The 24,589-nt window shown below is 38.1% G+C and overlaps 2 protein-coding genes across 4 annotated transcripts in view; one reads left to right on the forward strand and one right to left on the reverse strand.

The window, feature by feature from the left end:
* Nucleotides 1–24,589, reverse strand: part of CMSS1 (cms1 ribosomal small subunit homolog) — a 224,108-nt gene that overhangs the window by 147,509 nt on the left and 52,010 nt on the right. The window lies entirely within an intron of this gene.
* Nucleotides 1–24,589, forward strand: part of FILIP1L (filamin A interacting protein 1 like) — a 187,528-nt gene that overhangs the window by 114,436 nt on the left and 48,503 nt on the right. For both annotated transcript variants that reach the window (XM_054270286.1, XM_054270287.1), the window contains exon 6: nt 4,772–4,950. In XM_054270286.1, the coding sequence (XP_054126261.1) occupies nt 4,772–4,950 (179 nt within the window). The remainder of the gene's footprint in view (nt 1–4,771; nt 4,951–24,589) is intronic.

Raw genomic sequence — 24,589 nt, forward strand, 5'->3', positions numbered from 1 at the left:
TCCTATAAAAGAAGTGAAATGAGAGGAAAGCCTGTATTTTGCATCCATCAAGGATAATTAAAAACTGAATCCATTTTTGAAATCCCATTGCCGATCACCTTGAAGAAAGATGCACCCTCATCAGTATTTTAACAAAGTCTATTCAATTGTGTCCTCACAACATCTGGTAAGTCTTGGTAAAACTTTCCTTGGAAACTTGCCCTCCAGAGCTGTAGGGCACCAATAAGTCAGTCACAGGAAGAGACTCAAACAGCAGTGCTGACAAGGTGGCACTCAGGAGAAGACCACCAATGTATCTGCATGGAAATTTGGCTCAGCTAGGGTTGAAAAAGGCAAGGGACGGAGCGCTCCCAAAATCTCTGGTAATCCTAAACTCAGGATCATACATTTATAAACAATGACTGTGAGGATATTATTAACAGGAATAATATTACACTGAACTTTGGATAAAAAATGTAACTACCCTGGATTTTCTTCTGGCACACCACCAAACACAAAACAATCTAAAAAGTGAAAGATGAACAGTTCAGTTCTGATGTAATGGGTATGAGATACACCATCCTAGTTTGACTTCAGTCAAGAGTTAGTGGCAAAATGTAGTTCAACTATTAAATTCATGTGAATTTTTAGCTTGCTCAACTATTCACAGTTACGTAAGGCTATGCCTCTGATTTTCCATTGTATTGTACAGCATGTTCAAGTATTAATTCTAGCAAAAAGCCCATATGGTTAGCAAGAACAAAACAACAAATCACTTAATTAAGATTTTATCACTTTAATTTTCAACAGAAGACATTTATACTGCTGCTCATTAGTCCTCTGTGGTTTTTAGCTAAGAACTGTGTAGGCTGAGTAAACTTGTGTGCATGCATATAAATGGATATTTCTGCATGGGTAGACCTAGCATTTGGCCAGAGCAATCTGAGAAACGCAGGGCTGTTGGAGACACTTCTATGTGAGGATCTCACACCATCAGGAGTTCACATGACTTCTCTCTCTTCTCTGCTGGAGACATGGGAGTCAGCCACAAGATCTCACAGGGAAAATGCAAGAGTGAAACTTGCTCCCAAGGGAGGTGCCCTTATCTTGCAGAGGGCCACATCATTTTCTCAACAAACCACATGGAAATGCAGCAGCCCTGTCCCAGGCTCTGCTCTGTGTGGTCAGGCAGGGAGGGAAAGATGTGCTGCACAGGGACACACAAGTGCCACAAGGCCAAATGCCCATTCCTGTTACATATCTCACACACAGATCTCAAGTGTGCGCATCAATTGTGATACAGGATTGCTGTCTCTCCAGTTCTCTCCTTTATGAGCCACTGTACCAGGAGACAGTCCTAGACCTTCTCCCCTTCCCTCCTGAGCTCACAATCTCCACCTTGGTCCCAGCCACAACAGCCAAATGCTCACAGTACAAATGATTTGACAGCATGCTTAAAAGAAACAGAAATGCATCTTCTACTCCCAGCAACAGGAGAAAACTGCAACATGCAAACTGCTTTAATACAGCAGCTCATACTTTTCTCTTTGATATGAGCAGGTCTCCCCAAGAGACCTGCTCTTCTTTTTCCCATTTAAAATTCTTTGCTTCAACTCCCTGCCTTGAATACACACCTCACCCATCCTGAACACCAGCTGTTGTAATCTCAACAGTGACAAATGCGCTACTGTAAAGTGTAAAGCATGGAGAGCTGCAAAACAGCACCCTGGAATTAATAACTTTTCTTTTTGCATACGTGCTGCTTAGATTACTGCTTGAATTAACCTCTTGTAGCCATTCAAGAAGTACTCTAAAGCAAACAAAATATACAGAACATATAAAACTCTCCTGGTAGGTCCCACATCCTTTACCAAACAGTGCAAGAAGCAGGACTATTTTATACTTGGTTATGTTGCTTGGCTGATGACTAACCCCTATCTCAATCAAGCATTTACATGTTCAGAACAAGGATAATTTAATTTATGATCAGATTGTAGCCAGAAATGTCAGTGCTTTCTTATGACAGCAATTTACATATCTCCTCAGATTTTTACATAGACTTGTTCAAAGTGGTGGTCCAATCCACATAAATGCCTTTACTTTCTCAACCCCACCCCTGGAGCCTGCCTCACCTCACACTGAGGGCTGAGACCAGCAGGCACTCCTGCAAAGCTGATGCTCAGTTCATATCAATTTAAGCAAAACAGAGCCATAGTTGCAAGCAGCACTGCATCAGAACTCTGTCAAAAATCAGGAGACAGATTGCTTTCTGACAACACTGTATATTCACCTGACAGCATCACCTTTAAAAAGACAAGGAGAAGAGACTTAGGTGATGGCATTTATGCATCTGTAACACCTGTTCCAAAAACCCAATACCTGTTCCAAAAACCCTTCTGAAATCTTGGGTGGTGGGGTGAGGCGAAGGTTGATAAAACATTTTTTTGGAAGTTAGAAGCTAAACAAAAAATCTCAATTTTTATAATTTCCACTTCTGGTAAAATAAGGGAGAGTGTGAAGAAATTAAAATGGACAGTTTTCCTCAACCTGACCTTTTAAGGCAAACCAGTTTTCAACTGCTTTAAAAGATATAGAAAGCACAGCCAAAAGATTCCTGTATAAGGCGACTCTTGCTTACTAAGAGAGATTGCATATGCAAGGGTTTAGGTAAGAGATGTTTTTCCAGATGCTTCAGGATCATGATTCCAGAAAGCAGTCACCTTGCTAGGGTAAAGCATACAAAATGGCCAGTGAACTAGGTAAAAAAACCTTAATGATCTGCTGTAAGAGCACCACAAAATAGCAGCAAAACAAATAATCACAGGTTTCTCTGCATGCCTTGATCATGCATGAAACAAGCTCAGCTGTTAGAACAGAAAAGACACTCTAATGCCATAAGTGCAGAAAAAATGGTTAAAAAAAATTTGTTGGAATATTTTGGACTCAAACCATCTTCAAAGCCTTGTCAATAGCTCTTTCTTCTTCATTCACAGCAGTGTCAACAAAAGGTTAACAATTATTTAGGAGGAACATAAGAGAATATATATAGATTTAAAAGAAGCTAAGCAGGGAAACCTAAGCAGAAATTGATGATATCCTCCCTTATTCAAGAAAGTCATATTTAGGCATTCCAGCTCTCTCTGTCATCATTTCTATTGGCCAAACTGTGAATAAACATGAGGAAAAGATAATTAATCATACTCCCTGGAATTAAATTGTCCAAAACAAGCAGCGGCCCTAAGAATCTGAAACCCCACTGTTTCTTGTGGCACATACAATTCCTTGTGGGGGAAACATCAGAGAACCAGAACCAGCTTTGCTCCCCACACTGCCCATTTGTGAATTCTTTCCTATTAATAGAGTGAAACACTACAATCAGACTGACCTACTAGAATAGACTGTGGTTAGAAGGAGGCACTGGGCTGTGAGCTCAAAATTTCTCTTTTCCAAAAAGGACACAAGGATTCCTACGTTGACCTGATGAGGGAGGCAGTCTCCAAAGGGGAACAAACAGGGAACAAAGTTGGTCACAAATACAGACTCTTCCCAGATCTTTTGATGGCCTCCAGTGATCCTCCCTGAAACTTCAGCTAGATCAGTGATGCCCAAGGAGGAAAACCATTCATGGTTTCACACACACACTTGCACAGCTCAATCACACACTGAACTCAAAATTGTAACAGAATCTTCAGAATTAGTTCTCTCTTCTAATCATAGTTTTTGTGGAGTTATTTTAACAGCATAAGTCTAGTGAACAGTAATGCCAATACCTCTGTGGTTTAGAAAAATTAAAAATTATTGCCAAAAGCTAAAATAGATTATTTATATTAAAATAGCACTATATAGTAATAGTTAGAAAAATTGAACATTTTTTACTATAAGGGTGGTCAGGCATTGGAATGGGCTGCGCGGGGAGGTGGTGGAGTCACCACCCCTGAAAGGGTTCAAGAAATGACTGGGCATGGCACTTAGTGCTATGGTTTAGTTGGCATGATGGTGTTTGGTCGAGAATTACTCAATGATCTTGGAAGTTTTTCCCAAGCTTATTGATTCTCTGATCAGGTGTTAAGCAGAAATCCTTGAAGAAGGGGATTTTATGCTCAAACTGTGCTATAAAGGTGCCATATAAAAGAAAAAGACCTCAACAACATGTGCGATCTAAGGAACATAACAGGAAATGCCACCATTAAAAAGAAAAATTTCTAACTATTAAAAAATTCTGCACTTAGTTATTCCAGAAAGCCAGAGCTATGCTCAGAGTAAGCACAAGAGACAGGATTGTTCTGCACTCTTGGCACAACCATGCATTTATTGTGAAACCAGAAAATTGCTTTTTGATCTACCACTACCTTAGAAAAGCAATTTAATGCTCTTATTTCCTAGGCAGCTATAAGTGAGGCAGCTATTTCTACCCAACTAAAAGTCAGTCATCCACCATGGTGTGAAGCATTGGACAATGCTTCTTCTGCCAAGACATCTGGGTCTCTATCACAGTGATCAATGAGAAAAGCACAACCCTGGGAACAGTAATTGTTAATTAGTTAAAAAAAGTTGAGGATCACTCATGGCAGGAGGAAGAAAGGAAGGCGAATGTGGGTCTTGAAAAACAGTACCTTATTTTTTCTAATTTTTTGGGATTAGACTGACAGAATTAAACTGACACCTGATGACCTTGCTACTAAGCTTATTATTATTATATTTTTAAGCTGCTCTCAAAATTCTTTTAGTAATGAAAGTCCAAGAAAGCAAAAGTTTCAAAATACTTCAGGAGTCTTTCTCTTTCTTTTTGCAGCTTGATAAAGTTGTAGAGAAACAGAAAGAAGTCCACAGAAGAATGCTGGAACAACTTCTAATGGTGGAAAAAGCACACAGACAGACACTGCATGAACTAGAGGAAGAGAAGAGGAAGCACAGCAAATACATGGAAAAAAGTGATGAGTTTACAAACTTGCTGGAACAAGAATGTGAAAGGTAAGGTTATCTCTTACCATAGCACTAAGAAATATGCAGTTTAACATTACATCTAAGGATCTCTCTGCTTTATTTTGCATCCACTAAAAATCTTTGTGGAATTGTATTTTGAGAGTTCAGCTGGGAAAACATGAATAATGACTTCTAACAAACAATTATGTCTACATCTCCATCAGGCAGCAAGGTAGGTCAAACAGTTAGCAGATTCTTCAGCACTGCTGCAGGATGCCAAGGATGTTACACTGCAAAGAATACACGGAGACAAGCAGACGTATGATGTTATAACCAACAGGAATCAGGTGAACCTTTCAGTGTGCTTTAGAAGCTTGGTACACTCTGCGGTATGTAAGGAACAGAACATGTCATCAGACATGCAGCCTTTCATGGCAGAAGAAAAAGACATAAGGAAAAGTAGATATTTGGACAAAACACAAAAATACATAGTGAGAAAGCAAAAGCAGAGGATAATGTCCAGAAAATTTTGAAAGTAACAATGACAAAGGGTTGGCATAAAACCCATAAAAACAGCTTTATTTTTTAAGAGTAACCTAAAAGTGCCACAGCTCGTTTAAGCACAGTGTTACAATTTCAATACCAATTCTCAGAAGAATTAAGAATTAAATTTCATTTACTGTCTTTAAAAGAAGCCACTTTAGACTGTGCCTTCTTTGAATCTGCAATAAAACTGAACACATCCTAAGGGGAAAAAAATCTCAAAGAACATTTCCTATTCCCTGTATAGCTAGCCCAGAAGATAGGAGAATATTGTCTCAGTTTCCTTTCGTTTAGGAACAGATGGAAATGTTTGGGTGTGAGAACGTCAAGCCTATTCTAAACTGACATTATGCACAGATAATTCTTCCTCTGCTTGGCCTGTGTAAGATCATGTCCTACGTATTCTGGCAGCGTTCCCCTGTGTGCTGCACCTCTCTCCTGCACGTCCATCAAAGGCAGCACACACTGAGCACACGGCCGGATTTACAGCTCACAGCTCAGAGGCTGGGCAAGAAAATGCTTTGCTCCTCAGAAAAATGTGCACAGATGCAGGCAAGCACAGACACAGAGAAAAGCACAGACACAGAGAAAAGCACATACTAGGAACTGTTCTTGGGAATCACCATCAATCAGGAACCAAACCCTGAGATCAAGGGAAGTTTTCATCTCTGCTGTCTTCTCAAAATATGACATATTCATCTCTTAGAGGCAGAGCTAGACAACTCCACTTGCTAAGAGTGGCAAAATGTTACATTAGATAATGTGCTCACACTGTGAAAAGATGCACACAGGGAAAGACTAAGCATTGGAGTAATTCATTTAGTTTTTAAACAGGACAGACGTTGGATTAAAACTCTCTTCCCTGCCCCTCTCTATATCCCTCTATCCCTTCCTCTCTCCCCCACCTCTGTTCCCATTCCCAAGAACATTGTAAAGCATTTATCATTATTGTCTGCTACTTTTAGTCAAGCTGCCTGGAAAATGGTGGGAAGAGAGGGAATGCTGAGGTGCTTAAAGAGCCCTTAGAGGATATAATAATAGCTTTCAGATTAAGTCTCTTTTTTTTTTTTTTTTGAGGATATATTTTATGTGGAAAACCTTAAGGGGGTGTGATGTCACTTACTGAGCTGATTCCAAATTGTTTGCCAAGTAATGTCACCATCAAGATCTCCACACAGTTGCCTGCCATAACAGAAAAAAAAAAAAAGAAAAACCCACAAAAAAACCCACAACCAAAAAAACTTTCACTAAGTTAAGACACAGCTTGTCCCACATGAGCCTGCCTGACATGGCAAAGTGACCTTTTCTTCCACTTGAAAATTCTTACTCCAATTTGCATTTTCTCAAATGCAAACTTTGCATTTGGATTAAGAACAAATAGAACTCTAGAAAAAGTTTCACATGTAAAGCAATGACATGAATTTTTGCAATACACGTAAAAAAAAAAAAGGCAGGAAATATTCACCAAAGAACTTACTATTCTTTTTTAGCCAGAAGCAATATCCTCTTCCCTATGATGGATATATAGCATTCCAAACAGTATTTCAGGTTCAAAGCAAAATCCCTGACTTTCAATTAGCCAAAGACATGCCTTGCTTTTATCAAAGAGCAAGACTACAGCATATGCTAAAGATATCCTTAGAGGATATACAATGTATACAAGCCAGAGAAGGTACATGTGACTGTGATCAAAAGGAAAAAAAAACTTAGATGCTATGAGAGAGTGATGCTGAGATCCTGAAAACAAGTTTTTATGGCAAGATTAAAGAAATCATTAGTTAGATCCAAGTCTTACAAACTGTTTTGGATATATCTTCAAATAAGGCAGAAAGAAAGCACAGAAAGAACTTCCTTTCTCTTGCCAGTGTGCTCAGAAAAACAGAACTGAAGAATTTCTACATGAAAATTTTAGTGATGAATTTATCAGATGATCTTGTTTTACATAAAATGGACAATCCATCTCTACAGTCTTTGTTTTTCCTTATGCCCTTCATTGATGGCATTTTTCATTGAAAGAGTCAATGTTTGGATTGTGCAAAATGTAAGAGTCTTTGGTGACTCAGTAAAAGCTCTTCACCTTATTGATTCAAGAATTTGACTCTCCAGTAAGGCAACAAGACTGTCCTCAGCAATTGTACATTGTCAGATTTGGGAGGTTAAGCTTGTGACAGGATGAGTGAAAACTTTCTAGATATGAGAACCAGATTAGCATTCAGGGTTAACCCTTTAGGCAATTTAAGTATTTTTCTTGCTGCCTGCGAAAAACTGATCCTCCATAGTCTTGCTGTAGTTCAGAGACAGAGTGATCTTCAAAGTGATCAGTCTCATTCCTAACAACAGACATTTACCAGCAAACAAAGAATAAAACGATGCTACTGTCATTGTAGTGATTCATCTTCAGTCACACTTTTAAGGCATGGAGCCACAAATGAGCCACAAGCCTGACAAACTCCTGGCATATGAGGAAAAGTTCTGAGGAGAAAAAGAGGCCAACGGACAACTGGATAGGTCATTGTTGCACTTCAACATGAATGATTCTCTGTGTGTGCCTGCAGACCAGACAGGAACACCAAGACAAACAATCTGCGCATAGCAGTGTAGCAGACCAAGTCAACTAGAGTCCAGAAGGGAAAAATTGGTTTTATTGTTAAAATGTAAAGAAACAGCAGCACCAAGTTCAGAGAAATGTAAGAAATAATAAATCCAGAAGCTGGATACACAGACAACTAGGTGCACCTCAAGAATCATAGCATAAAAGCTACTGGCCTTGTTTAGAAGCTCTTGCATTTCATGGGGTTGGAAGATGGAGAGCAGGATTAAGGACTATGAGGAATACTTACTTCAGGTTCTAATTGAGTCCACTGTATCTTCCCTGAGGATGTGTGCATTTGTCCAAAATCACTTATCCACATTCCATATTTTCGTAGCACAGTTAAATAATAAAAGTTGCTGGTTTAGAAAACATTTTACAAGGGTAAAATATGAAACTGGAAGGTTTTCCAGATATGCATGTTCCCAGTTTGAAAACACGTGCCATATGTATACAAGTATTTATGCATATACATAGTACTCTCCACCCTATACAAAAAAAAGAAACAAAAGGGCAAAATAGTAGAATGTTTAGCACTTACACAGTCCTTTTCCACTGCATATCTCAAAGAGCTTTAAATGTTATCTAAGCACAGCTATTCCCCATTTTCCATTTACTGAAAGGAAATGGAAGTATGAGGAAAATAAATCAATCACAGGTACCTGAGAGTTAAACTGTATGAAAGGAAGAAATGTCCCAATGTATAGGTGTGTTCCACCTTCAAACCTTCTATATTCTATACAGACTCTCAACTATACAAAGGGTAAAGTTTTATTACAAAGATACACCTGTTAAGAGGTCAATGTTATTCCAGAGGACAGGGGGAAAAAAGCAGTTTGCTAATATATTATATTTAATTTTTAAAGGTAGCTATGATAAATTTTGCTCACAGAATTCAAATATTAGCACAAAACTCTGCAGTTTGGTATAGAAGAAATTAGTAAGATCTTAAGGTTAAGGATCATCTACTAATATGAGGCTATTTTTCCATGAAACCTAATCTGTAGAAGTCTCACATCTGTAGTCTTTCTCATCTAACAAAACAGTACAAAACACTGGTTTTTGCTCCAACTGCTGCCAGTGTCAGTCAGTTAATAGAACAAGCTATTGAGTGATACAGGTTGCAAGTGGTCTCTGGAGGCCTCCAGCCCAACCTGCTGAGTGCAGGGCTAACTTCACAGTCAAAGCAGGTTGCTCAGATCTTTGTCCCCAAGGTAGTTGTGCTGGCTGCCTGGGCTCCTGAGGCAAACTCAGACCTCTTCACCAAAAGCCCTGCTCCCTCACTTTCATTGTAGGCATCATTCTGGTCTGGCTTCCATGTTCAACCAAAACTGCTCTCAATAAAAGCTTAATAACAGCTCTTCTTCTGGCAAAGCTCTGAATTTAATCCATCTTCACTTTCTCTGATAATTTGGCTGCCTTGGGCATAAATGAGCATTCAGCACTTCCTTGCCATCTCACCCACACTGTTTCTGTGACTCCACCTTGGGCTCATTTCTCTCAGTGTTCCACAGGGTACTCTGAGTTGAACACTTACCATTGTGTACCTCTGCTCTGTTCATAGCACTCCGTAGGTCTTATTTTTCATGTCCTCTCTTCGTCCATTCACTTTCTGTGTTTCTCCTCACAGAAACTCAAAGTCAGGCATCATCTTTATGATGATGACTCAGGTGTACTCCAGCCATCACCAAAACAACAAATCTCACAATATGAGCAACTTGTCATCATTCCCAACTTCATGAGAACAGAAGGGAATCTGTCTTTCATCCCTCAGCCCTTGTCTTCATCCTTGCAATTCTCTAATAGCGCCATTCTTAAAACTGGGTTAACTGCTTGTCACTCAGCCTGCTGTACCTAGACACACTTTTACCTGAGCCTTCCTACATTTAAGTCTCTCAAATTCTTGTTCATAGCACCTCCAAGAAATATTTAAAAACAAAGGAACAAACAAGCCAAACACACGCACCCAAATAAGCCAAACATACCTTTCTTTACTTCCAAATAATTAAATAATTTTCCAGGCCCTCACTTAAAAAATACTTATTGATCATTTCCACATTAGCTATTTCAGCCTCCTCTGTATCTTCCTTGGATGTACACTCCATACTGAATTAAGGCTACAGTTCTCTTGTGTACCTTCTTATGTTCTAATGCAATGTTATTACATGGACTAAACATTACACTAGAACTGTACCAAAATTGAATGAGATTATAAGACTGCTCAGGGTTTGAGTTGGTAAGAAAGGTAATTTCATGAAACTGAGAGCTCTAGGCAAAGTGGTTTGGGTTTGTTTTAAAGTGTCAGATGAAAGTAATTGCTACCCACAGTAGATCAAGTAAACAGTGCTTGAAATTCAGGACAGGGTATCAAGGAAAGAAGGAACCATTTTAACTAAAAGGTGAAGTGTATTAGTCGCCAACATAACATGGCTATACTTTAATTCAAACACATTTACACATTGGATTAGTGATATTTTCCATGTCCAGCTCTGGAAAATTTAATATTCTGGAAGAATGAGTATAATTAATATTTGCTATTTTTCTTAATGAAGCCAATTAAATATTATAAGAAGCAGGACTTTATCTCTGCAGAGAGCTGCAGTTAAAATAAACACTGTCAACTTATTTATTCTACACGTGTTACCAGAGGTTTTTAATTTCATGCACACTGAACTATTGTTGTAGATTGCATTGTACTCAAATGCAATCATTTCCTTTTAGCTTTCTGGCAATGAGTTATATGTATTACATATGCTGGAGACTATGTCTTGCAAGTTGTGAAATGGATGCCAGATCTGTGTACATTTGACCTTTTTCATGGGTATCTTGTGTTCTGAAGGTGAATAAGAAAGACCCACCACAAGCACAACGTTAACATTCTTATTCTACATTACACTCCAATGGGACAGTCCCACTAATAACACCAGTGAGGCACGAAGGGAGACTCGAGGAAGTGATGTACACAGATTAATTACCTCATGCTCGTATGTGGAAAACTATGTACTGTTGCACTACATAACTTTCAACAGATGTTGTGAAATTGAATCTTTGTCACAATTCAAGGATTTGAAGATGCTTACAACAGCCTTCGTGCATGATGAAAGATAAAAATACTTTCTCTTAAGGCAAATAAATAGAATTGAGGGTTAAGATCCCAAAACTGTCAAACAAGGTCACATTATGTTTTTTTCAATGCAATATTCCAAGAACAAATACAAATACAAAGAGGGCTCAGTGTTAATGTAACTGGGAAATTCTCTCTAGATTGGTGGTGCAATTCAAAATTATTCCACCTACTGTCATTAGCAAGGAGATGTGAAATCTAGATGACAAACATTTCTCATGCAACTCCACTGACATTGGTGGAATGACACAGACAAACAGACTCATATTTAGATATTTTAAAATTCTGGGCACACAACATGTCTGTTCACTGTTTCAGGCACACTATCACTATTAGCAATCAATACTATCATTGCCCACTTTGGGAGGATGGGGAGGGCACAATGAATAACCTTAGCCAAAGGACATTCTCCTACACTGCTACCCTCTCTCCCCTCATGTGTGGGGAAAGAGATTCTCACTGCCCTCCTTGCAAAAGGACATAAATTCTGAAAGGAACAACTGTGGAAAGCCACCCTTTACCCACCATGGTGGTGGCCCTGGTCAGCACTTTTAACCCTCATGTCAGAGCTCAAAGGGAGGGATGACCTTTCTAAGCTGGCAAGTCTCAGCATATTTATGGCTCTTGTAAATCAACACCTAAGCAGTGACCAGCATGGGCGATGAAGCACAGGCCAAATATGCTCATGGGGAGGCACTGCCCTCAGTAATGGGGCACTGGCTCCAGTCACCCATTTACATTTCCAAATAAGACTGAGGGCACCACTCCATGTGTGGCACGGCACAACAAGTCTAATCATAAGCAACAATAGAGGCAGATGACTGTACCAAGACCTGTGACCAAAAAAAGACAGGGTGCACTTCTGATTCATTGCAGGGTGGGGCTGTGACAGAGGGAGAAACTGGCACAGGATTTTGTAACTGTAACTTTGAAAAGCAAACACACAACATCAGACAGACAGAAAAATCCCTAAATTGTTGTCCAAGATAGAAAACTTGACAATCTCATAATTTTCCCAAGAAAGCCATTGCTATGGGAAAAGATGTTGTCCTATTTGAATGTGGAGGAGGAGAAATCTCAATGAAGTTAAGATCTTTTTCGTGGCAGAAAAATTTAGGCGACTTACATGCGCTATAATTAGTTTCATATCTTAAAAACAGGCAGGAGAAAATGGCCATGAGAACTCAGAATGCAGGTCACACATCAGTTACCAAGACTTGTGATCTAAACTCAACCAAGTTTCCCATGGCATGCTGTGAGCTTCAATGCATTTATGCTGAGCTAAAGAACCTCTGAATATTATACACATACATATGAGAGAACCATGCATGGGAAACTGCAGCAATTTAAGAAAAATATGTCAGCCTCAGTCTCTGTGCTGACACAGTAATTTTAAACAGAGAATAAATAAAAAGATCAGAAGCACTAAATTTGTTAAGAACAGAGATTACTTGAAAAAATTGCTAAAAATAAACCCCAAAATCTTCTCCCATGGCAATTTTGATTTTTATGTACGTACATTATCTTGTTTCTTGAGCCTGAAATGCACACTTTAGAGCCTTTCAGAAAAACACCACACACTGGGACAAGGTAACACAATCTACTTAGAGTCTGAAGATCAAGAGTGTGAACACATTGAAAAACTATGTTCAATATTTGTATCTTTCTACTAAGAAGATTGGAAAAAAGCAACAGAAATTATCTAAATGTTTGGGAAGGACATATTGAACTCTGGTCTTTAAAATTTGTGATTCAGACTTGTGTATGGTTCAGTGTGTGAAATGGTGAGGCACAGGTCAGGTGGATGGCTCAGAGTAGCAAATAGGAGTAGATACAAGAAAACCTAGTGGACCTTGTTGTCTCTCCCTTGCAACAGAGTTGTTGTCCAAATGCAGTGTCAACAATTTTACTTCTCATTTCCGATGCCCAAAGTACTGAAAAGTCCTCATCTCCCTAGAAATGTTCTATAAAAGCTGCATTGTCATAAACAAAATTATACTTTTCTATCCATTCAATAATTCATTCCCTTTAACAGCTCAGTACAGTACTTCCTCTACTGAAAGATGCTAGATACTTGGCTAAGACTGAAAAAGAACCCTAAGGTACCCATTTTGGTAACAGAGAGATCCACAGCAGATAAAACTGTAGGAGGAGAGTTGGAGTGGGCTGCAGTAAGGTCTGCTGCTTCAGGGTGATTCCAAATGGAGAACTGCCTACTCTCCTTCTGTGGTAGGTCTCAGCTGCACACCCCTTGGGATAAAATCTGACACAATGGCCCCTGTGAGGTGCAACTTGAAAGAATTCCAAAGACTGAGCAGGCAGAGAATTAACCAGTCCCTTCATGCTCCCACAGAAAAGTTTATGTTGGGAAACATGGCTGGTAAAAGCTGAAGCTTGTACAGACATTCTGACAAGGGAAGGCTCCAGCACTAGACTCTTGAACCATAATTTGATCATCAACAACAGCAACAAGCAAATAAAAAACCCAAACCCAACAGTCATGATGACTACTGAGAGATGTTAGGGGAAGTATTCTGCCACAGAAAACTTTTATTCCTCTCCCCTCCCCAAAACAGAGATTAAAAGTTCAAAAGGGACAACACTGAAATTACTCAGTTAACTGATTTATGTCTGCCAAATTTGGCCTAGCAACAGTTACCCTCTCCCAGACCCTGCCTTTGTGTTGTAGAAGGGAAACTCACTGAATCTAGAAACATGGTTGTTTTCAAATGTGTTCATGAGCTTGATGAGATATACCTTGCACAGGTCTGCTCTCATTCTCTGACCCAGATCCACTGGCATCTTCAGCAGAGACAGCATCCAACTTAAGGCACTGCAAAAGCACATCACTAAAGCTGCTCTTTGCCTTATTTACTTCCTTGCCAATACCTTCCAAGTCACACATGTTCCTTGAAATTACATGAGCTGATTAAAAACCTGCAACTTAAAATAGAGCTCTTCACTTTTAAAAGCAGTCAAGGTCTCTGGCTTTTATATGCTACAGGGAAACTCCTTAGCCTCAACACTTTGATTCACAGCATCTTCAAGTCTTTGGGAAAGACACATGCCTCACAAACATTATCAGGTACTAACAGGTACTAAACCCTGTTTTTCTTGAACTACCCTTCCATCTCAGTAAACTGTAATGCTTACCATCTCACCTGCACTTCCTTACACATGATGCTAGCCTCCTTCCTCCTCATAGTCTGAGCAAAACCAGAGAACTTTGTGGAAAAGGAAATAAAATGCAGAAATTGAGACCATACACCCTCCTCTCCCTTCACTCTGATTTGTCTGCTAAAAATGTCAGGGTGATCAGGAAATTCTGAGCACTGTAAACCTTATTCTGATATATAAATTTACTACTATTAAAAAGACTTTTAGGAATGTTCAGATCCTACAATTTGCGTTTAAGTCATCAGGAAATTGGGACATAATTTATTAAATGTTTAGACAAGATTTCACATGTTTCTCATTTCAAAATTTCATCTTGCATCCAACTGAGGAACTGAGAAGCAAGACCCACTCCCTGAAATCCTAAAATTCTCCCTTTTTTTCAACAGTCTTGCCAGCTAAACTCTGGATGTCTTTTTGTTCTGTCAGACAGGAGAATGAGTCAGTCTGTCCCTAACTGGCTTTCTAAAAAGGAAATTGAGAAGTTTGACGACATATTTGGATAAACACACTCACTGGATAAAGTTACTTAACATTTTATATCTCTAAGTTTGCTCTAAACCTCCAAAATCCTTATAGGCTAGATTTAAGTATAGCCAATAAAAACTATAGGTTATAAATAAAGTTAATGAAAACCACTCTATTAAAACTCCAAGGACCTTGTAAACATGTTCACCAAAGCTTATCAAAGCTTCACCACTGTAATACAGCACCACACCCATAAATCCATGTTATTAATTGCTATTCTTCCCCACCTGTTATTGAAATATCAACCCAATATAGATTGCCTTTGGTTCAGAATCCAGTTTTTTCATGGTCTCTGAACACAATGTAGCAGCCAACACTGGCCCTGAATAAAGAAGCAATGAGTAAAGTCTGAGTTTACACAGTTCAATTCTCCTGAAAATAATGAAAACTGCTGTGATCATCTGTATGTGCTTTAGGTCTCCCTGAGAGTAGCATTTGGCCTAGAAATAAAGGATGATTGAAATACACAGAACTGAACCTACAGAAGGGCACAAATGCTGAGCTGATTTAGCTTCCTAAGCCCTCAGTTTACCAGAAGGTAAGGAGGTTTGTAACACCACTTTGGAATGCATCGTTTCTTGCAATAGCAAATACCCAACAGCATGGTGTGTAACTCAATAATGTTATCAAAGGAATATATCTTACAGATTCAAAATCGTGATCTCTGTGAATTCTCATCTTCTTTAGGTCTGTATTAACTTCAGATGCCACGTAAGAAAAGCAGGCATTCCAATACAAAGAAAGAAAAGAAGGCATTCCAAAGAGAGCTTTTACTAGCTGCACAACATAAAACATTATTTACATGAATCAGCCTGTTTTCCACATATGCTTATAAGGATTATCAAATTTTAAGATTAATTTGGTCTAAATGTCTTGTCTGCAACCAATCTTAAAATTCAGCTAATTCCATATAATATCAGATTTCACTGCATTTCAATAAAGTCTGTTGATTATTTAATGGCCACATATACAAAGATTTGAGTCTCAGAACACTGCACACGACCTTGCCCTTGTGTATTCTGATTACAAAATGCAAAGACAGGTGGTTTTATGATACACAGCAGATATACAGAGAATTTCTTGGAGAAAACGAAGAAGGAACTATTCATGATAAAAAAAAACAACATATAAAAGAATTTTCAAAGTGCTTGGAGAAAAAAAATAGCTTTTTAGCCACCTGACAACAAGACTGTCTCCATGGCTACAACTTTGAAATAGCTCTAGTACCAAAGCACAGGTTCTGGCATTACAGTTATATTTCATAAATAAGCTGGGAAAATGATGTAGAAAAAAAGAATTCAGTTTTATTAGACTGTGGAAGACTTTTGGAATAGGATGAACAACTTTACCTAAAAAAAACCCCAGAAACAGGCTACTGGTATTTAAGCTTAAAATTAAGATGAAGACTATTTAAACTTAACAGAAAGTTGGCAGATGCAAGCACAGTTCAGGATGACACACCAATTAGAGATGCAATCATTAAAACTTTGTATTCTTGGAAATAAAGCATTTAAGTAGCTAATGAAGTTTGACAGGAAATAGCAAAGCTCAAACCAAAGCGCATTTCAAACAAGCAGCATTTTAAAAAAAACCCTACAAACCAAACAGTCAAAGAACAAGGGTGCAAGGGCTCCTAGGCAATTTCAAGAATCCAAATTAGTCTGTCCAGTTGTAAATTTGGCCATGGATAGAATGTGATTTTATACTTCTACACTATGTGAGAAGAACATCCAGAGAAATATGATTAGACTATTAAGAATTTAAAGTCATTTGAAGATTAGACTATTGATAAGTATTTAAATCAAAATTAGAGAACAGATTATGCTGATGTAGGAGCTGTACAGCTGCAACAAAAAAAGGAAAGCAGAAAAGTGGAGCTGAACAAGAGAAATGGATTTAACTGCGTAAAAGCATCTCCAGACCTTCTGTGAGTTGAAGTACATATATGAACAGATAATCATATAAATGCTAGACTACTGATCATCAGCCCAAAATAATGACAAGGGCTGAAATCAGAATCTGGAGACCTTTCTCCTCTGAACAATAAAATATAAAATTAATTTGGTTCATCTGTCACAATCTCCTTTATATTTGTATTGACTGACTAACAGTATTGGATTCCAATGTTTTGGAAGTCAGAAAGGTTTCTACATTAGACTGTTTATGGAGAAAGAGTCTGTGAAGCCATCTGTATCCAAACTGGTAGTAGAAAAAGCTTTAAATCAAATTTGTACAACACAAAGCAGCAAGTTTACTAGCACTTTACCAGGACTAAATGGTATTTAAGTACTCTAAAAGAACTTGTATGAAAAACTATGAACTATTAGCTGATGGGTTCTTAAAGCTGACAGGGAAATGGACAGCACTAGTTTTTAACAAGAAAAGACACTACATTAAGGAGAACTGGCATGCATCTGATGAGCACAAAAATCTCCGGCCATTTGAGGGCAAAGCAGAATGATGTGGCAAGTCTGCTCTCCTTCCCCACCTGTCAAGTAATGCTTTGCTGTTCTGTCCTGTTCATCCTGGTATCTGAACTGAAGCAAGACTAACTGGGCTTAGAGCAGTTCATTTTCCTCTCTTCCAGTATGGATATGTTTCTCTTCAATGCGCATAAAAAAGCCCTTGAGGGTTTGACTATTTACATACAATTGTTTGAAACAGATATTTACAAAGACCAATTTTAATTTAGTTTCTTAGCCTGTGCACCTATCCATTGTCATCCTATTTTTTTCATCCATAAGCTAACTTGAACTAAAATGCAAGAAAGAATCTTCTGAATTACTGAATGTCTACTGGGCTCTTGAAAACAGGTTATCTTTTAGTGTCCAGAATATTAAGCAAGAGTGCAGTTTCACCTTGATAAGAGTATATTGCAGAAAACCTTTGTGTTCCTCCCAACAATGTGGAAAACCTGGTAGCTTGCAAATTATTGGACAAGAAAACAAATCCAGTCATGAAACAGACTTCCATAATTAATTTAGTTTCACTATACAAAGAGCCACCTGTTTTCTAAAACAAATAATGCTGTTTTCACAAAAAACTACCTATCCTTATTGCACCCAAATGTAGAAGCAATATCAGAAGTTTGATTTGCCATTGCAAAAGCTGAATATTTGGATAGCTGTAGAACACCACAACCTTCACTTTTTCCTTCTTTTCTTTCTAAAAATCGAAGAATGAGATCATGGGAACCCATGCACAAGTCTCTTGAAAATACCTATAATTAAATATTTAGTCAAACTTGTAAGAAATAAGTACTAGCACGTGGCGTCTAGTTTGAAAGCAGTTCAGGCATGCAGCCTTCATCCTCCTGCAGAGCCACAGCCAGACTTCCCAACGAAATAAGGCATGCAGCAGTTCATAAAAATAATGGGGAGAGGAATAAAGATGCTGAGCTCAAGGGAACTGTTAGGCTTTTAAAAATTATTCCAAATAAAGCAGAGCTCTCCTACCTCCAAGAAGAAAGGGAGAGGCTGTTTGTTTTTAAAAGGAAAATACTAAAAATATCTTCAATTACATTTATCTCAAAAAATGCTGGAGAGAACATCACAAGTCCTCTTCAAATGAATGCACACTGTGCTGGTTTGACCAGGAAGTGGGAATTCTGGGATGCTGCAGTCAAACCATGAAACACACAAATAAAAGAGCAATTAGACAAAACGTATATGTTGAATATTTAAGACACTGAAATATCCTTAAGAATTAGGACAGAGGAATACTTGGATACCAACACAAGATGACACTAAGTCCAGAAATGCAGAAAAAAATTCATCCTGAACCATTTGAACACCAATCCACTTCCTTGTAGCATCCAAACATCAACCTTAATTATTTAAGAAACTTCTCATGTTATTTTGCTTGTTCAGCCGTTATAATTGCAGTGGGAAAGAAAAGGCTGATGATTTGCTGTATAACACTCAAGAAGTCCTTCCTTGTTTCTCACACTATTCCTCACTTCCCTGCATAAAATGGAATGATGACGCTGTAAGTCATTACAGGTGCAGAGCCTTACTCACTGTCACTGCATTCACAACAAACACATAAAACAAGAGTATAAACAACAAGAATGCTAGAGGAGTTTGCAAATACTTCATAAGGTATATACTAAGCAGACATTCATTTGCAAGTTTTGTGCATTGGTTTCTTCTTTTTTTATACATGTTTATTCTATTTGATCCATCTGTTCTCAGATACTTCAGTTCTTAGTATTAAAATCATTCAATTCAATTTCCTTTTCTGTTCTTGTCATTAGCTCTATAAAGAGTACGTATTTTTGCCATTATTATGGCAAAACTTGTAGTTTTGGTTGCAGCTCAAAAAAATTCCCAACCTTCTCTTCCTATTCAGATTATGTTACTGTTTCTCCATTCTTAGATGAGATGATCTTATGGCAGATGTATCACAGCACCTCCTAGTAAGCCTAACATGGAGCAGGTTCTGCCCTCCTACTGCTCATGTCCCCTCTCTGCTCCTGAGTGCAGCTGTAAATTATGTTCAGAAACAAAAAATGAACTCTGTTCCATGTTTGGCATTAAAGGCAGGATTCAGCCTATAGATCTAAAGTGAGGAACTTTGTTCAGATGCCTCCACTTTAGGGCTGGTGCCAAGATCTCAGTGTTGTCCATGGAAATATACCTCCACTCAAGTGACTAAAGACAGGCATCTTTACACACACTGAAATCCCACTCCATAAGTGATGACTTGTAGATAATGTAGCTGGGTCACTATTCCTTTCCATAACCTCTCTTTGATGAAGCAATTTGCAGGGTAAATCTGTCCTGGGCTCTTTTTTTACACCACAATAACTTGCAGCACAATTTCTTGTACGTCTCCCTCATGTGCAGGTATTAACCAATGGCTGTCATCCAGCTTATCTGTTTCACATCTACAGCATCTGCCCATTCAGATTTCTTACCATTCTACTTCTGCCTGCACATTTAGACTTTACCTTTCAGTTTTAAGGAAACACCCTCTTGAAAGAAAATGAATTCAGCAAATTGGGGGGAAAAAAAAGGCAAACAGCAAAATCACAGAAATATCTGAAAATTACACATTTCATAGAAGTCTACTAAATTTCATTTTGCATTCTGAGTTTGGACCAAGTGGAATGTCATAAGCAGATATGCCATGTATGGCGGAATTTGTGTCAGTCCTCACTAAGATATGCTTGGTAGAAAAAAATAAAACAGTTAGGAAATTGGTTCCAATGTCACATGGTTAAAAAAAGAAGAAATGTGAGGAAAAAAAAAGTTCTTCGATTACTGCTGCCTTTTCTCATTACTCATGAAGAGATATCACTATTTATCAGCAAAGGAAGGAAAAATATATAATGATATTTTCATGGGAAGGGGGAAAAATACAACCCCTATTTGATTCTTAACTGTTTGGCTAAGTTTAGAGTTACAAAATGTGTTTACATTAAGAACCTGAGGTTTGTTTGAATGTTTGCTTTATAAAAGTTCTGAGTTGAGAAGCTTGCAGAGTGAATTGTATGATACTGTCAGTGTAAATTACAGGTTTTGTTTGCCACAGCCCGGTGCAATGAGCAACTGGCCAAGAGCCAAACAAAAAGGCATAATTTAAAACACTCAATCAGTTATATTCTGAGACATTTTGTTTAGTGTTTAATAAGCCCTCCAGGGATGGAGAAATTACTAAAGCACATTGTCCTGACATGAGCTAAAATGGTCCTCTCTTGCCACCACATTTCTGGGAATTTGACATTAATGCAGTAGATGAACCTAAGTCCATATACATACACACACACATATATACACACTCATTTTTGCACATATGTATATTGGGATAATTTTATTTTACAGATTTGCACATCTGATGTTCTTTATTGCTTTCCACCTTTCAGATGAGACATCCATAGCCAGTGAAATTTCCATACCCATTTATATATTCACTCATCTACTCTCTCTGCACAATTTCTTGTTTTATATGTTAAGAGAGGACACAATAAAATGCATCACACACAAAGCATTATGAATGGAGAGTGAAGGCTGTTTAGGGAACTGTTCTCTACCTTGCATTATGGAAAAAGAAAGCCTCTATTAATATAAAAACAGGGTAACTCCAAAACTAAAAGTACATCGAAAATCTTGTTTCTTTTATTGATAAAGAGATTATGACACTTCAACCAGAAATTTCTAAGCCGAAAAGTTTAGAAAATTCTACTGAGCCTTTAGATGCAAAATAAAGGCACTGAAATGGTTGACTTTTGTTTCTGAGGATTCAGCAGCATGCATGAAAAAGAAGGGAAAAATATTTTGAAATCAAATGTATTTCTGATTAGAAATCAAAATGAGACATTATTATAGAACAAATTATGCTGTCCATGCTTACCCCACAGTTTGCCTCTTACACTTCTGTTAAGCATCCTATGCTAAGAGTCCTGATATTATGCTAGAACAGGTGTACTAACATGCTTTACAAGTCTTTTTATTCTCTGCTTCCAAGCCACTATGAAAGAGCAATGGCTGCTGTTGGTGCCCTTAACACACATAAGTCAATATGAAGAAACGAAAATATTTTGAATTCCTGGAAGGAAGCAAAGAGAAAGCGGTTTGTAATGCCTATTCCCAGGCAGGGAGGAATCAATCAGAAATGTAAAATTCCTGTCCTGGTGACCACAATCTCAAGTGCATTTATTAATTAAGTGTCATCTATTTATGCTTTGAAATATTTACTTCATTAGTATACAGTAAGGTATTTTTGCACACTTTAATTTCTCCACATTAATAAGCTAACATCCTGGGAGTTCACATCTTTTAAAAACATACAAACATTCTTCTTAAAAGGAAATGGTATAAAACAACATCAGAAGACATTCTAGACTTTAAAGCCTAAATATTTACATAGTATCTCTACTCTACTCGAGTTGCATCATCCTCTTAGAATATTTACAAACTTCAAATTATAATTTGCAATAAACTCCAAAGCATTAGATTTGTTGTCTCTTTAGTTTATTCAGAGAGCTCTTCAGAGTAGGCAATTCCTAATCATCTCTAGGCAAAACTTCATCACAGAAAACAATCTGCAACAGCATCAGCACTGCAGACTGGATGGGGAAGTAAACAACAATACTGATCCCCAAGACCCATAGAAGAAACTCATCCCAGTACAGTAAACCAACACAGCTTATATCTGAGACTGCAAAAACAACTCCAATGACACTGGATAAAAGGATTTAAAGAATTTTGTAGTAGTTCAAATCTACTCCTCTTAGAAGTTGCAGCTAAGAGAACATCTCATCTTTCACCATTAAAAAAAGCAGACTGACCTCCACCATGATATCCAAATTCAAATAATTTGCAACTATACTCAATACAATTCATATCCACTGCTGTGCACCAGCACAGGTCAGACACACAGAAGTCAGAGCTACACATCTGCACAAAGCTTTTTTCAAATATCCAAAGTTATACTTTAAGAAGCTAATAGTTCACTAATAACAAAGGTGACTTTTTACAAGGCAACTGATTGCCAATACTCCTGGTAAAAACAGGATCCTAAAGAAGGATTTATAACTTTATTAGGAAAGGACAAGATATTGGTGGATCTCACCTGAAGATAAGTGGCATAAAAGCATAGATTTCAACCTTTAGTCAGGGAGAGCAGACAGCAGTGGCTGTCTCTCCTCCAGCATTTGCTATATGGTGACTGAAGTAAAATGGAGCAGTAGAACTTCTGTTCAACCCAAGAAAAAGAAAGGGGAAAAGGATGAATTCACTGGTGGCATTTCACAAGAAGTAACTATGTGTGCACATGTGTTCTATATCCAGCAAGCAGTCCACACATGTCCCTTAGAAATCTGCCCTTCTACTGGATGGCTGCTACTCATGGCACACAGACAGCAACAACCCTGTTACTTTAAAAAGCTGTACAAACCACTTGGAGTTTCCCACACCATAAAGATGTCACACCTTGAGACCAGAGTTACATGGTAGTGGAGTGCAATGACATAAGGCCATGCCCTGATTCCTGACAGTGGGTCACTGTGTGTGTGTTTTAGCCAATGCACTGAAGCAAAAAGCTCTTTCTCAAACATGACAAGTCCTAACAGCATTTTTGCTGGTGTGATGGCCAAACCAAGGAAAAAGTCAACTCAGCTGAAGTATTTATAATACAAAATGTAGTTTTCTCTTTAACCATTAGCTGCTCAGAAACCAAAACATGACCAGAGCAGCAGAAGGACAAACCTCTTTAAATGCACTCTTCAAACTGACGCATGATTAGGAGGCAGGGCCTCAGAAAGGATGCATGTCCTTGTCCCTTCTGACCTGCATCACTGTAGCCCACACATCTGCAGGATTCTGCTTGCACCAAAGTCAATTTACTAAACTAAAAAGCCAACAATCAAACAAAATAACCCAAATTACAGGGCAATTGAATGCCTTTGCAAGTAAGTAAAATAAGACACACAGAAACTATCAAGTAGAAAATTATTAATATTTTCCTAAAACTTCCTTAAAAATGTCTCCTCTTTCTTCCCAAACAAGCAGTACATTAATAATTTTTGTTGCACAGGTTCCTCTCTCTACCTAGTTAGAAATTCTTTTCTTCCTTTATAACTCCAAAGATTTCTTTGAATTTCACCTGCATTTTCCTGGTTTTTTGCTAACATGGGTGACAACCAGAATAACATAAATAGGTTTCCTTTCAAAACATTTGCTTTAATTCATTTTGCTGACAGTATTTGTAATGTCATTTACTCTGGTAGAGATAGTAGCTCAGGTTTCTCAAGTTTTCAGAGTGTTACTTGTTAAGACAATGCTAAATATGGAGGCTGTTTTCATTGTTTTGGTTTTGTTTTCTTAAAAAGCTAGAGCTGGCATTTTAGCTATTTTTACAAGTTTAGAAGCATACTTTCTGAATTTAAATAAGATTGGTAAGGCATCTGCCCTTCACTCCCCAGAATAAGCTACAATTTCTAGCACAATGCAATCAACTTACCAGTACTTATAATCTCATGTAACACTTAGCATCTCAAAATTAAACCACTAGACCATAAAATCCCAGAGCCAGAAGAGGTCAGAAAGGAGAATGAACAAAATTAAAACGTCATCTAGTCAATTTTCCTTTTCCATGCAAGGACTAAGATCCCCATGGAGTAAGGGCCATAACAAGACCAATCAGTTGCCAAGTTACAGTTCTCCCAAGGACTCACCACTCTTCAGAAAACAGGCCACATTTCTGAAGGTAAATGTGGTGGGAGACACTCTCCCAGGGTTTTGATAAATCATTTTTCAATAGAAAGAAAGACTGATTTCCTCCTAAGCATTTTTTGAGATTATTTGGATTGCAGAGTTTTCAGCTTCAGGCCAAAAGGCATTCCTAAACACACATTTTACCTGTCATCAGAAGCTCCACAAGACTAGGTTTGAGCCTGACCTTCCCAACAAGACTCTCCCTTGAAATGAATTATTCAACTCAGGGCACAAAACTAACTGAGGAAACAGAAAGAACTAGCCACATTCTCTCCCCATCGCTTAAAGTTTGAGATTCTGCACTTTGCTTACAGCTGTGCCCAGCTGTATGCATGGGGAGAAACCCTTCTCAGAGTAAAGTCAGCAGGTTACCTCAGCATGTATTGCACACTGGAAACACTATTTTGGACGATTCCTGTTGCCAGGACAGCTATTCCATCCATTAAGCAGTACACCTTATGTTGCATTAAGCCATAACCATTTTAGCTAACTCAATATAGTAAAATTTAA

The sequence above is a fragment of the Melozone crissalis genome, unplaced genomic scaffold (assembly GCF_028551555.1).
Source record: "Melozone crissalis strain CALT ecotype California unplaced genomic scaffold, PUWL_Pcris_2 ptg000009l_1, whole genome shotgun sequence".
NCBI lineage: Eukaryota > Metazoa > Chordata > Aves > Passeriformes > Passerellidae > Melozone > Melozone crissalis.